The 15477-nt window shown below is 28.6% G+C and overlaps 1 protein-coding gene across 1 annotated transcript in view; it reads right to left on the bottom strand.

Moving 5' to 3' along the window:
- KrT95D (phosphofurin acidic cluster sorting protein KrT95D) overlaps positions 1–15477 on the bottom strand; it is a 69295-nt gene extending 53818 nt beyond the window's left edge. Inside the window, exons 1-2 of the mRNA XM_040711398.2 lie at positions 15115–15477; positions 3384–3471 (exon numbers count right to left, since the gene is read on the bottom strand). Of these exons, the coding sequence (XP_040567332.1) occupies positions 3384–3471; positions 15115–15290 (264 nt within the window). The 5' untranslated portion in view covers positions 15291–15477. The remainder of the gene's footprint in view (positions 1–3383; positions 3472–15114) is intronic.

The raw sequence follows: 15477 nt of genomic DNA, 5'->3' as shown, positions 1-15477 counted from the left end.
TTTTTTTGGTTCGGTCTCAAGTGATTTTTTCTTGGCCAATCTGCACCCATATTTTGATCCAGACATTGGTCTGAAACAGTGGACCAAAATTAAAAATGTAGACCAAAAATATGAAATTACTTTTGTAAGAAAACAATTTAACAAATTGAATGACTTTCTTAAAAAAAGATAATTTTATTTTTTAATCAAATTTCTATCTTTAAAAAGCATCTTTTTAGCACACCAGAAGCGAATTCTACTACGAGATCGGTTTATACCGAACTTGGAGAGAATAATTTCGTTCTTACAAAAATTATAACGATAAATAACTACTCTAGGAATTCCCGTCCAAAACCCAACAATAACAAGTACTAGTTTTGTTTTCGAGTATTACTCGAACACGCCTAAAATATTTTATAAGTAAATTCGACTTTACTTGAACTCAAATAATGATGAAAAACAAATATAAAGATTTGAGTAAAGATATGTGAAATTTCTACATAGTACTTTTCTTAAAGGAATGTTAAAACATTTCTTATTTAAAGAACATGTGATGTACACATTGACCACGATGTGCACCATTTAACTTTTTAAAACTGGCGAAGTTTACAATGATTTTTCTAAATAACCCTTGTAATATATATCAATATTTCGATTAAAAATCCTTTAAGACTTGTTTGGACAGTTGGTCAGTCGTTATTTATTCGGTACAGTACAGTCTTAGGACTAGTCCTACCAGTTGTATAGGACTGTCAATACTAGAAATGATTTAAAATAAATAAAAAATAAGACTGAGTGACATCATTAAGAACTGAACTTTTTAAGTTTTAGGACTGATATACGGGACCGAACTGTACTGCAGTATTCGGTCCTAAATAAGGACTGACACAAACACTTTTTCTTTATTTCCCTCTTGAAGGAAAGGAGTAAAAAGTGACGTCGACTCTTTTTTTCCTTTTCTTTTAACCATCAATTCTTTTAAATTCCCCTCATATGGGAATACAAATTCTGCATGATTATTCCAGGTCTCTAGAGTTCTATGAAGGAGTGAAGGAAGTTTATTTTACATCCCCAAGAGATCAAATTAAGTTCAAAGTTCTACGTGCTTCAATATGTCACCCAAATACGAATGGCATAATAGAAAGATGCACTACGATCAACGTGTTTAAAAGGAGAAATCACATTACGTATTTTGCAAAAATTGTCATACACTCCAACTCCAAAACGTGTATAGTGTCCTTTAAAACACAGACTCGATGCCACATATAACTCAAACTCGAAAATTTTGGCTCAATCCAACACTAATATGTGCTACATATAAACAAAATATCAACTTATTAAAAAAAACCCCGTCACAGATCACTCACGTAGATAAAAATAATGACCAAGGTAGATTTTTTTGGCCTTCATAAAAAACTGCATATATATGTACGTATTCATATAAATTAAACTGCAATAAATTTGTTACTAAAAATATATCTGCAATGTCATAAAATGTTGCAATTTAACTATTATGACTTGGAGATATAGCATGTAAAAACCTCTAAACAAAATTGAGTTGAAAAGCATTAAAGCATAGTGCATAGATAACACAAACTATAAAATATTTTTTCCTTAATTTGTAATAAATGAGGTACCTACAGTCATAATTATGTATAGAAATAATAAAATAAACTTATTTGTATCAATTGATTAATTACAATTTATATGTAAATTGACTTTATATTATAACGTGTTCGTGCAAAAATATACACACATTCATAATGAACGAAACCGCATTTAAGGCGAAATACAAAGTTGCAATTTAGACATTGCAGAACATGGAATGAATTATTACTTTTTAAATGACACTTATCATACTAACAAATAAAAAAAAGTTCAGATATTAAATTGTCAACAACTCATTCATTAAGATTGTTGTAGTTTATATTTATATTTTACCGAAAATATTTAATTACATTAATGAAAGGAACTTTCTAAAACTCAAAATCGGTCAAATTTTTATCTGTTGAAAAAATGAAGAAAAGGAATCGAGTTTATTAAATTAAATCAGTGACTAAGTTGTTGTGATTATTATTCGGTTAACAGAGAAGTAGTATTTATATTAGGTACACTGTACAGATTAGGCTGAGGCTAGATCCCAACAAATTATTAAATTTTTGGAGGGCAACGACAAAAAAACCGATTGGGAGTGCGCTTAATCCCCCAATCTGTCAACCAACTGATATTAGTATTTACTTTGAGCAGAAAGTCGATTATATTTCGGAAAAAGTGACAAAAAAACAACAACACATTTCTCGGTTTTGGAATGTTCCTACTTTTTTTTTTAAATATAAATATATATTGAAAATTGAAATACAATGATTAGTAAGCATTTCATTCAGTTTTTCAAAATAAATACCAACTACTACTCTAACATGGAAGAGAGTTTCATAAAATATCAATATTTACTTGATTGGCTGTGCACAAAGTAAACATAAGAATCAGGACAAAATACCCTGTGAACCACCGGTGCAGAAAAAATTTGCAAAGAGATAGGGTCAAATTATATAATGATGACTTTATGTCTTCAGGATTGTTCTTTGGGGAGAGAGGAACGTGGGGCCTTTTGACAATTTTGACAAAACAAAAATATATATATACCAAATTTTAGACAAAAGAAACTTTTTAATATTTTTTAGAGTAATTTGAACGAATACCTTTTTTTCATAAAATACAAATTATAAAAAAAAAAGAATAACTTTACGAAAATTACGTTAAAAATTATTGAGGTAAGACGATTTTTTTTAAATTGCTATAACTATAAAAAAAAATTCCTCAAAAGTAGCGAATGGTTCCTATGGTTCCGGTGCCACTGCTGTGGACAAGCCCTCTACACCCCTAACAAAATACTCCGAGAATACCCCTTCCCGAAATTGAAAAAAATGTGTTAATGGACAAAAAATAGCAAACTTCACTTATATATTTCACCACTCCTTAGGTTTAATGATTCTATCATTTATTAATAAGCTCATGTAGTGTATTCCTCTTTTTTAAATAGATATAAGCTCTATTTCAGTCTTGGATTTTAAATTTATTTATTAAATAGTGCAACTTAACTAAAGAAGTCAAATGTATTCATGTCATATTTTATTAAAAGTGGATCTATACATTTGTAATATATATATTCAAAAAAAATGGAAGGAAAAAGTTGGGGCATCAGCCTAGTATATACATATATACAATGAATATCTATGTATGGGTTACAAAAATTTAACTATTAAAGTTCCATCATTTCCGTAGGTATTATGCGGTCGTATATTTTATTACTTGTAACTATGAAGCAATTATTCTTATAATGAAGAGGACATACTGAAGTTAGAATGTCATAATGAGATATTTAGAAAATAAACAAGTAAACTTACCTGCATTTTAACCGCAATCACAACAGATGCAAGGTCTGATCCAAGAGATTTATACAAGACAAGTCGAGTTAACGTTAAAGAACATAGCCTGCAAAGAATAATAAAATACGTTAGTAGGGATGTAATTATATTATAATCAAAAATGAAATTTTATAAATGGGGAATAAGGAGATCAAAGGTTGGATGAAAATAAATTTAAGTGATAATATGGTCTATACATACAGCTAATAGTACCTAAGGGTATCATTAATAATGAATGTACTAAAAACTTTAAATTAAATAATAGTTGAGTGAGATCAATTATATACACATTAAGGGGAAAAAATGAATAACCCAAATCTTACATTCAAAAATCATACATTTTATATATTATGAATATACATATTACATAAACAGAACCTCCTCCAATTGTGTTGTTAATATCCACACCCCAATCTAAACAAGGGAAAAACACACATTCATACATATTCTCAATTGAAGGGAAAGACTCAAGCGCAAATTTCTTCATCCAAATAGTATAAAACCTATTTACAAAAATGAGTCTATTATCAAATCTACAATATTATAATGTTAAGATTTAAAAAAAAAGCAAACATAGGCGTCTTAAAAAAATAATATGCGTATATGTATGTGATGTGAGATATTTATATTTGTATAGCGTAAGTATATTATGGATTTATTTACAATAGTCATAAGAATATATTGTATATGCTGTGTGCAAGTTGAGATTTTGTACAATTTATAATAAATTGTATAAGAACAAAGTACAATAAGGATGTTTGTTTTTCAACTGTTTTTTTTCGAATTTTGATTATGGTTATTACGGAAATTTTGTGATATGGTATGAAAATTACTAATTGCATTGTTCAACAAAGTCATCACAAGGTCGCACATCTTGATCAAATTATGAAACAAGACTAAAACACTTTACTTTGTAAATGTAGTTAATAAGAAGATATTTTTAGTTAATATGCATCAAATAATTTTGATATAATAATATTTTTTAATTCTCCTATAGATAAAAAAAAACAAAGAGGAAAAAGTCAGGAAAATTTGATGATCCGCGTATAACACGCCTCATTTTTTCACATTTTTCAGAAAGGAAAATCATAATTTTCTTATTTTATTCTCTCTTTTTTTTTTTAGAAAAAACTTAATTAATATTTTTATAGGTTAGAATAATGATCGTTTTTTATATAGAAAATAAAGTGCGGGGCTTTTTTTGTATATTTTTTCTAAATGATACTTTTTCCATATAATAACAAGGCATTGCTAGCTTTTAACATTTGGGGGGAGGAAGCTTAGCCCTTAAAATTATCAACACCATTAAATAATTCCTTATATAAATAAGTTTATTATATAATAACTGATAAAAAAAGGGGCTAGTGACGCCATTGGGAAATAAATTTATAGTTTTATTTCAAATTTATTCATTTTTGAAAAATCTTATCTATTTCTTATAATGAAGATCGAGTCGGAGAAAATGATCCCCATGCCTCCACCTGAAACCGCCTTGTATAAGAAGTATACATATTAATATGTATTATTGTTAAAACTCGGTTCGAGGCCTATTTTTTTCATTTAGTCTTAAGTTATTTTTTTCTAGCCCGATATTTCGGTCCGAACCAAAACTCGCTTTTCTAAAAAAAAATGTCGTGGGACTAAATCAAAAACTAATTTTAATACGAAACCAATCCTGACCAAAATTAAAGCAAATTAGTTCAAATTATAACAGTCTAGGTTTTACAGAGAGAATCCCAACACTAATATGTAAGTATGTACATTCATGCTTAATAAATCTGAATTAAGCAAATTATAATCAAATGAAAGTCATATTTCATGTTATTTCTGATATACTAGCATAAGAGGAAGACAATGGGCAAGTAACAAGTTAATAATGAGTCAAATGAGTTTATAATGGAATAAATGAATAAATTATGTGAAGAGAGAAGAAGTGATGGCGTGTATGTAGTCATGAAGTTGAAGAAGAATTGAGAACAATCATGAGAAAGAGATAAGGATATAAATTATAATAAATATGTACACATTTTGTATGACTTATATATATATTAGAGTGTTCCGTTTTTGGGTGACCGTGTTTCTCACTGCACAAAAACCTTTTTAACTGAAGACGATAAAAAATGACCTTGGCTGAGTTTGAGTCCTCTCATGCCATTTTTAGGCTGATCTATGCCGTTTTCATTTGAAGAAAAAAATGGGAATATTTTGAGGAATTAGTCATTTTTAAGGATTTTATAACCTTTCAAATATGTTGTTACAAATTATTTATTATACAACTCAATACTTAATAGAGTTGTATAAAATATGAGTCGAAAATTGTAATTTAAATATCTATTAGTATTTTATTTATGAATAAAAATATTGTGCACCTTGTCCTCAATGTATTGTTTTAGGTACACCAGTACTGTAGTGTGCCATACTAAATTGGTATTAGAATCAGTATTTGCAGAGACATTACGTAATTATTTTTTTTAAATGGCCCTCCAATAACGTAATTATCAAAAAATTTGAGCTTTCCCACACCCTTAAAAATCTGAACAAAATTGTTCTTTATAAAAAAATGTTCATCTAAGATATCGGATAAAACAGGGAACCTGTAAACCATTGAGCATATCTTATAGAACTAAAATTATTACAAACAAGGTTATCCATACTGACAAATACAATACTGATAAAACCAAATACTAATTGTATAAAAGTACAATTTTTGACTAATAGATTCATCATATTGGTGACAGCACAGGACTTAAAAATGGACTATTTCGCCTCGAAAATCCCCTTTTTATGCCTGCCAGCGAGTTGAACAGATTTTTTTTTTACCTCTGTTTCTTTGTTTGTCTATTGGTCACCAGGATTACGGAAAAAATAACAGATCGATTTTGATCGAACTTGGTACAAAGATTATATATGGTCACAGTCAGAGACCATCACATTTAGAGAGGCCAGGGTAGCACAAAACGTTAAAAATACATAATCGACCATAAATTTTGAACATTTTGAGGAATAGAGCTCACTATAGGTATTATAAGGATGCTTCATAAAGAAAAAAATCCAATTTAGGGAAAATGACCATACCGAGTGTCCATTCTATTTTTTCAAATTAAATGGCCTGGTCTACGCTAAAACAACTTGAAAGGTCTCAAATTTTGACAAATTCAGTTTTTTGATTACCATAAGCAGAATGGTTTTGGTGCTGGAGGAGAGAGTAGAGGATATTTACCCAAAAAAAGGGACAGTCTAATGTATATATATTTTTTTTTTTTTTTTCCATGAAAGCTGAAGAAAAATGAAGAAGAAAAGTTATCATAACTCATATTATTATTATGACTATGATAAGCATTGTGTACGTATGTAGACCTTGTATTACACAAGTAAGCATAGGAGTAAGAAGTCAGGTATGGGAGGGAGTATGGTGTAAAAAGATACTCTTACACTTGTAAAGGTCATCACATTGATTTGAAAATAATTGAATTATAAGTAAAATAATAATCAAGGCTATAATGTTTATTTTAGTAGTAAGAATGTAAATCTATCTAAATAATAAGAGGGGCATTTCATCAGTTGAAATTCAAAAAATAAATTGGAAAGTACAGGAAGAACTTCAATAAACAATTGAAAATGTTTCAAATATTATGGCATCATTCTTTTTTGTATATTCTTATACAAAAAAAAATACAAACATATTTTTAAAGCATACGATGATGTGAATTGAACAGTATATCAGATGGACATAAATATTTTTTTTATTTATTCGATCATTATGAAATGAATAATGTGAATTCCACACAGCTAAGCACAGATAAGATTAATTGTGGTCAGTCAACACTAAAGCAAGCTATAATTATTTTCCCAAAATGAAGTCTAGATTACATATTCCTTATTCTTTAACTAATAATATTACATTGATGTGTGTGAAATATTTGGATTAATCCTTCAGAACAGTGATTACAAAACTGTAAAGTCAGCATTTTCTCTATTAAAGTCTTTCTTACCACCAAACCCACGCAACTCGGCTTAAGTTTTTGTTGTCATCTTATTGCCTCCCGATACCCTTTTATCCCACAATATAGTAGATTAAAGTGAACCCGGGATTCTACGATACTCCTTGAGGTCATCAGAAAAAAAAAATTATAACAAATAATAGAGCCAAATAATCTGCCAGTTGTTCAGTTAATCAATTATTCTCTCCCTCCCAAAAAATGCCTAGGGGCTTTGCAGTGATGTGTTTGGGAATCGGCAATAAAACATAAAGGTCACCAAAAATACCAGTCTTTAATTATAAAAAAATAATATGAAAATATAAATAATTTTTTTAGCGTTTGATCTCAAACCTCTCCCGACATTTAACATTCCCTTAATGGGTCAGATGGAGTTACACTGATTAAGTTTAAGTAAACAATATAGTATTACATTTACTCCATCTGATCTAGGAATCTTGTGTGAAATCTATATACATAAATTCTTACTCCAGGAATGACCTGGGCGCCAAACTACTCACATTGAGTTCAAGAGAATCATTTCTCCCGAGCGCATTGTCCCTTTAGCTACGCCAATTCCATTGACTGATTCTATTGTAAAGAAGCTCTCATATTAGAGACAAAAAAAAGTATCATAAATCAAACTAATGTTTTAAACTATAGTGAACATAATAGGGGGTATTTCATTTCATTCCATAAATACGAACCTAAAGCATAAAATTGACGGAAATATGTGCATGAAATATCTTAATGTATACATTTATGAATTAAGAAAATATAGTAGGAATTTCTCCTTTTCTTTTTAGTTATTCAAGATTTTTTTTTTTTTTTTGAGTTGACGGACCAAAAAATTTTCAATTTAAGGGGGACACCAAATTATGTATAAAAAGTGTATCAGCTCAAGACTTATGTCATATGATTCTTCCTATGTGAATGATCCTTCGATTTTTTTAAATTAGAATCTTTGTCATTTTTTTAATCGGTCGAAATCAAAATTGAGAATTTTTTTAATTCAAAGTAACTGATGTTTATTTCTAAAAATGAATGATTTTCTCCTTATAACACCTCTAAAATTAGATTTATAATCTTTATATCACTTATTGATGAGGCAATACGTTTGCAAGCATAGATGGTCATAAGTAAGAAATTCGCATTTGTTATTGTTTGATTATAATAAATTTGCAATGGCATCCATGAAGCTTTTGAGGCAAAAAAATTGTCAAACTGCTCAAATCGATGTCCAAAACTCATTATCAAATATGATATGTTTGACGTTACAGGGTTAACTCTAGAACCCACAGTCCCTCAAATCTCTTTAAAAATGGCAAAAATCCAAAATTTCTTATACGTTTAAATTTTGCACTTTGTTAAATAAAAAAAAATAGATATAACAAAAAATATTTTTGTAGCAATCTGATATTTTTTTCTACTATATTGAGCCTTTTTTTAAATGTTATTGACATTAACAAAGTTTTTGATTAAAAAAACACATTTTGTCATTTCTTTACCATTCTGACGTACTTACTATACAACACTGATATATCTATCACCTCCCTTCACGGACTTGATATTGCTCAAAATTTCAAAACCTTTACGAGTCAACAAAAAAAAAAGATTTTTGAGTATGTTTTGATTATTAGTTACAATTAAAGTATTAACTTGCACCAAAATACCAAAAGAATGAATTCCGATATGTCTGAGTACATGTTTGAACAAATATAAATCGGTGGGTGCAAAAATGATTCCAACGTTCACTTCACTACCTTAAAATTAGGATAATTATGAAAATAATATGGCTTCGAAACTTTGCCTAGACCAGGGATCAGCCACCGGTGGGTACAAACCCGCATGCAGGACTTTAATTCTGATGCTGCGTCTCTGGGATGGGGTTCAGTAAAAAAATAACATTTCAGTTCAGTGAACAATTTTTTTTAATATAGATCAAGGCTCCGATGCTCATCTCACAGCCTCCTTAGGATACCTAGAACAACAACAATTTTTAATTCATTTGAAAAATATCTTTAACTTGGTATTTTATTAGTTTTTTAAGAGTAAATCATAAAGTTAAAAAAAAACGAATAATTAAAAGAATATAAAGAGCTTCATTTTATATTGAAAAAGTATATGAGGCTCTCAGTGATTTTTTTAAACGGGTACAAATGGTTTTTCGAATGTAAAAGACTAGCCGACCCCTGGCCATGTACTTGAATTAATACAATTTTTTTGGAAGGCCAGGTTTGGAACATTCCTATTATACAACATTCAAAATGATTTGACAACCAACCATGAGTTTTTGCTTCTCTAACTCGCTCTCGTAAGGAATAATAACTAAAGTAATACGGTTAATTGAGTTGGTGGTTGGGTTTAATTCGATCTCCCAACATCCTTTAATATTTATTTTTTATTTCTCATTTCCCACGAGATAAAAAAAAATAAAATTAGTGAATTTTCATGAGTACTATATCATCATCGTCAGGGAATCCTAATCAAGATATGTATATATATAAGACTTAATATATACAAAGTAAAACATTATTTATTTCTTTTAAACACTCGTATATAAAGGTGATTTAATCATACAGAAGAGGAAAATGTAGGCATGCATTATCAACTTTTTTCTAATTTTGATAACGACAAGTGCGGAAAATTTTTCATGTGGTAAAAAAAATAACCAATGCAAAATGTCATTACTACACAATTTTCTAATGTCGCTCTCTTTCGCTTATCGCGCAAATCTTTTTTTTTTTTTACATTTTCAGATATGCAAAATCTGAATATATGTTCTCACATTTATTCTAACTTTCTGCTCTATAAAATTACTTTAGAAAATAACCTAATGAATATTTTTATAGGTCAGAAAAATGTCGTATCAGAACTGTGTTATGATAGATAACAAAGAGTGCGTCATTTTCATGTTTATTAACTAAATAAATCAATTTTTGCCTTTTTTCAAACGTTGACCAAAATGTGCGACCTAAAAATGAAAACGTAGAACAATGAAATTTTGCAGCAGCAATTTTTTTTTAACATCATGACTACTTCCCTAATTTCATATTATATACCAAATTTTTGCAAGAATATGGGATATGCTTAGCAATTATATCCTAACATAAAAAACATGTTATTCCTACTAACATCGTTTAATATAAAATACAATTTTGTGTTGTTTTAGATGCATCTGTAATCGGCCTAAGTTACCCATTTTTACTAATACTTTATTTTCCTACAAAAAATTATCCAATTTAAAAAAACAACGACAGACTAAAAATTAGAAAAATTAGAAAATACAAACGTGCCCAATGCGGGTATTACTCAAACTTCTTTCATCCTTCATTCATATTTTGACTGGATTATAATCAATGTAATTTAAAGTAAACGTAAACTTTAACTGCTACCTATTGTCCAAAAAACTAAAATGTAGTTAGGTCCAAACCGGTCATTAATATAGGCCTGTCCCGATAACACATTTTTCTATGCGATTAATTGTTCCAGAAAGGATTGCGACAATTGATAATATTGCCATTTTGACACCATTTTCAACTTACGTAATGATGATGGCATAATAATGCAAGTACACCCTTTCAAAGATCAATAAACTTTTATTTGTAAATAACACTGGAACTGGACATCTGGAAGACATTTAAAATATCCAGAATTAATTAACTAAACATCCAAAAATAATAAATAAAATTATTTTAATGCTCTTTAATTAAAACAAAAACAATAAATACAATTTAAACACTAAATAAAAAGGGTGTAAACCAGATTGTACTTCAACAAATAATAAGCATTAGGATCAAACATTCAGGCAAAACTACCAATTAGTACCATTGTGGAAAAAAAGAGCAAACTAACAACAAAAAACCTGACTCAAAAGGTCATATGCAAATTTTTAGCTTCTTTAGTCCTGCAGATTCCGAGCAAGAAATACTAACAGTTGATTAAAAACTTTTGATATCAAATTACTTTGAAGCGTACGGATGGAATTTATTTCAGGCGGGAAAACGTATCGCTCATTTTAATTTATGGCACAATTAATCGATTTATCGCAAATCACGACAGGCCTACATTAATAAAATAAAGATGAATTCACAATTTAAAAATTATAGAATGCAATTTCTAAAAAATCTTTGGACACTGTGATGCGTAATGTCATACAGTCGCCAAAATAACCATGATTTAGCTATTGTTTTCCTGGAATCTCAAACACTAACCTGAAGGGAATAAAATCAGTAAATTATCGATTTTTTAACCCTCAAATAATCGGTATCAGTCCTCAAAAATGAATATCCTTTAAACCAATATTTCAGTCCAGATCGTGGGTTTGAAATCGTAGACACATTTTTTCTTTGTTTTGGACACATTAAGACTGATTTTTTAGCAGACCTAATGTTACTACGAGACCGATCCAGAGCACGAACTTTGACCGAATTAGTTGGTTCGTACAAAAGTTACAACGTTCTGAGACAACAGTGTTGTTATCAAGGTTGTTTTTTTTTATTGGGGGGGCGATTTGTGTGACTATAGATGACTAGCCAATAATAGATCTATAAATACAACTACTGAAAAAATTATTGATGGTCAAGCTCCCTCCTCTAGATCGATCCAGGATTTCCAAACCGAAACCCAACACAATTTAACTTCATCTTTAATTAGTGAAGAAAATACATAATTTGTTTTAATACAGACGAAACATTCAAAAATATTGTTTCGTCAAATAATCGTCATGCAAAAAAAATTAGTTGACGTAATAATTTCGTCTAGTCATAGCTGACGATGATCACATCCAGTATGAAATATTTACATCTAAAAACTGTGAATGAGTAATTTGAATTTCATGACTCATAATAACACAAGTAGGAAGAAAATAGTTGCTTACATATATTTATTTATGTATATATAACATTTAACCATCAATGGCATGTTGAACATAATAAATAAATAATTTTTAACATAACTGGAGAAATTCAATCGAATTACAACAATCAATAACGACTATTATGTACATATATTCATAATATGATGAAAGGAATAACAAATGGATAAATACAAAAAATTTCCTCTATTATAAATCAGTTTTTTTTATAACTAAGATTATATCAACGCTCATCCTTTTTACCAAGTAAGTACTACTATGTATAGGAAAAGAATGCATTGACATATATATTATATATAATTAATCCAAGGAGGACGGCGATAAATGATAAATTAATTTGAATAAATGTGCCTGAAGCTCGTTGGAATAATTTTTTTCTACACAAGTCCATTGAGTGCTTTAAAACTATTTAAAATCTTACTTGGAGTAATTCCTTTATTCCCATGAGTCAAAAATTACATTTTTACATAGTAATCTAATTTTATCTCTTCTCATTTGGAACTTGATTATTTTTTGGGGAAAGTGCAATTTGGATTGATTAATAAATTAGAAATACAAATTACATTTACATTTTAAAATATGTAAGAAATTATTAATATAAAGAATCGGGGTTTTACCATCCAATGTAAATAAGATAAATTAAATTATAACTGTCATATTTATTAATGAACATAAGCCTTACGTATAAGTAACACGTCAATACAAAATCAAACAATTGAGTATGGATTATATTTTTATTCTTCCACGAATATTTATCGTCCATTTCTATCAACAAATTATTCCAATTAATCCGTTGGAGGCGCCACAAATTACGTTTAAAGTAGCAAAAAATCATTATTACAGCGAAAGAATTAGTAAATGATAGATTTTATTTGAAAGGTCATATCAGGGCCAAATTAAGTATTATAATTCAAAAAAAAGTTTTAAACTATAGTTAACATTCTTGGTACATCAATTTGAACCAAAAATTTAAATACAGAGCCTATAATTTACCAAAATATGTCTGTAAAATATTGAACTGTATGTATATATGATGTAAAAAATACAAGGGGATTTTTCTTTTTCTTGATTTTTATTCAAGATTGTTTTTGTATTAATTTAAAACACATTTAATAAAGAAATAAATACACGAGGTTTAATTCAAATAAAATTTTACTCAATACTAACTCATAAAAAATATTTATTACTAAATAATTCAACATATAACAGAATAAACTTGATCTATTACAAACGCATAATTGCATTTATTTGATTTAGAGCATGATTCAATCAATTAACATGTTTCATTACTTTAAAAATTGATCAACCACGAGACTTCTACAAATCATTACACCAAATAGCTAACAACAAATTGAAATGCTATTAATATATAATAATGTGTATATAACTATTTAATATAAAGAAATCAGATACTTTTAAATCAAAGTAACGGTAAACCTCAGAAAAAGAAAAGTAACTGAAACTATTGAAATATTAAATAATTACACTATGTTAAGCACAAGAAAAAAAAACGGATATTAATTATTTGAGTGAAAGTCAACGTGAAACTTATAAAACCACAAATGCATAAACACATTAGATCCTTTTTTTGTTATATTAAAATGCATACTAATGAGCACAAAAATCAAAATATGGTTAAGTAGAAAATAAATTAAATGTAAAGTAACTTTATGTAATTATATAATGATTGAAGTTGTGATTCAGACAAACATAGGATCGTACATGATGTGTTGTTGCTCCAAAATATGAGGCAAATAAACTCATTTACTACTTAAAATATATTGACAATTCACATGTAATAGATAAGCACTCAACCATAACTTAATTTAAGTATTAAGGAGAGATTCATTTAAATTTAAAAATAACAGTAATATCGATAAGTTGTCTATGTTGGAAGATACGGCATATCCTACATATAGGACAGAACTTTAATTCATATATAACTATAACTGATTAAAGTAATATAAAGGAATCAACATGATAAATGACTACAATTTGCCACAAAAAATAGTAAATACACATAGAGAGCAACTTAGTCTAATAAATAATTGATTAAAAATTAAATCTTACAAAGAGACAAAATAGTAAGCGTAAGTAGAACAATAACTATTCAAAGAAAAAATAATTAGAGAAAGGAATTCAATAAAATTATGAATAAAATGGAGTGGCGAAGTTGTTGTCTAAATAGACAATGAGTGCCCATTTATATCCATAATTATTTTGTGGATACATTTTGAGTATAATATAGAGTTGCATTTAATAATATTTTGGGCATATTTTTACCAAATGCTTCCATGTATTGTTATAAAATAGGTATTGTAAGAATATACAATTAGTCACACGGAACCAAAAACATTATTACATAACATACTTATTGCCACTTTTTGGTATAATATTTTCCACAACAAAAGTATACTATATATTTTGTTGAAGCAATATTACCCTTCTAATCAATCTAATTATCTTTTTTGGAATGTAAACGTTAACTTAAAGAATGTCCCAGCAATATGACAAGTATTGTTATTAAAAGTTGAATTAAGAATAAATTATTCTATCTCAATCCGTGTTAAGATAATTTTTTAGGCAAAATTATTCAATTTTGAAATGGGAAACTTAAAGGAAAATGATGATTTGATGCGTGCATGAAATGCATCAAATGCAACAATAAATAACTATATAAATGCAACCAAAATCGACATTAGGGGACATAAATGTGAAAAAGAAGAGGACCTAATGAATCCATGGAGCAAATGTGGATTGGATCCTTATTTATTTGAGGGAAAGATGACTATTAACTATGGTACGGTTTGCTACACAGTGAAATACATCTATAAAGTATAAACATATAATTTCGGACCTTGGTATACAATTTGGAGGAGTTCGATCCACTTCCCAAGTCGCAAAAAGTTTCATAGGAACAGGTTTGGACGAAAGGGAAACCCCAGATCCACCACCTCCACCATCGACATCCGACATTATGAATACTGGAGGACTATTTAAGCAAGGATAACCTCCAACAGCTCCCGTAGACATTCCCTATTGATATTCATTCATCTCTTCGGAACACTGATTAATTACTATACACAACTACCCGGAGCCTTCCGTAAGATCAAATCGAATTATTAAAACTACTACAACACAAAATATATATAAAAAACCGTCAGGCTATCAAAACAAAAATAATAACAATAATGTGATAACAGTGCTTTTTTCTCTTGTC

The sequence above is a fragment of the Lepeophtheirus salmonis genome, chromosome 5 (genome assembly GCF_016086655.4).
Source record: "Lepeophtheirus salmonis chromosome 5, UVic_Lsal_1.4, whole genome shotgun sequence".
In the NCBI taxonomy this organism is placed as follows: Eukaryota; Metazoa; Arthropoda; class Copepoda; order Siphonostomatoida; family Caligidae; genus Lepeophtheirus; species Lepeophtheirus salmonis.
The sequence above is the reverse complement of the archived record's forward strand: the minus strand, read 5'-3'. Positions and strand labels throughout refer to the sequence as shown.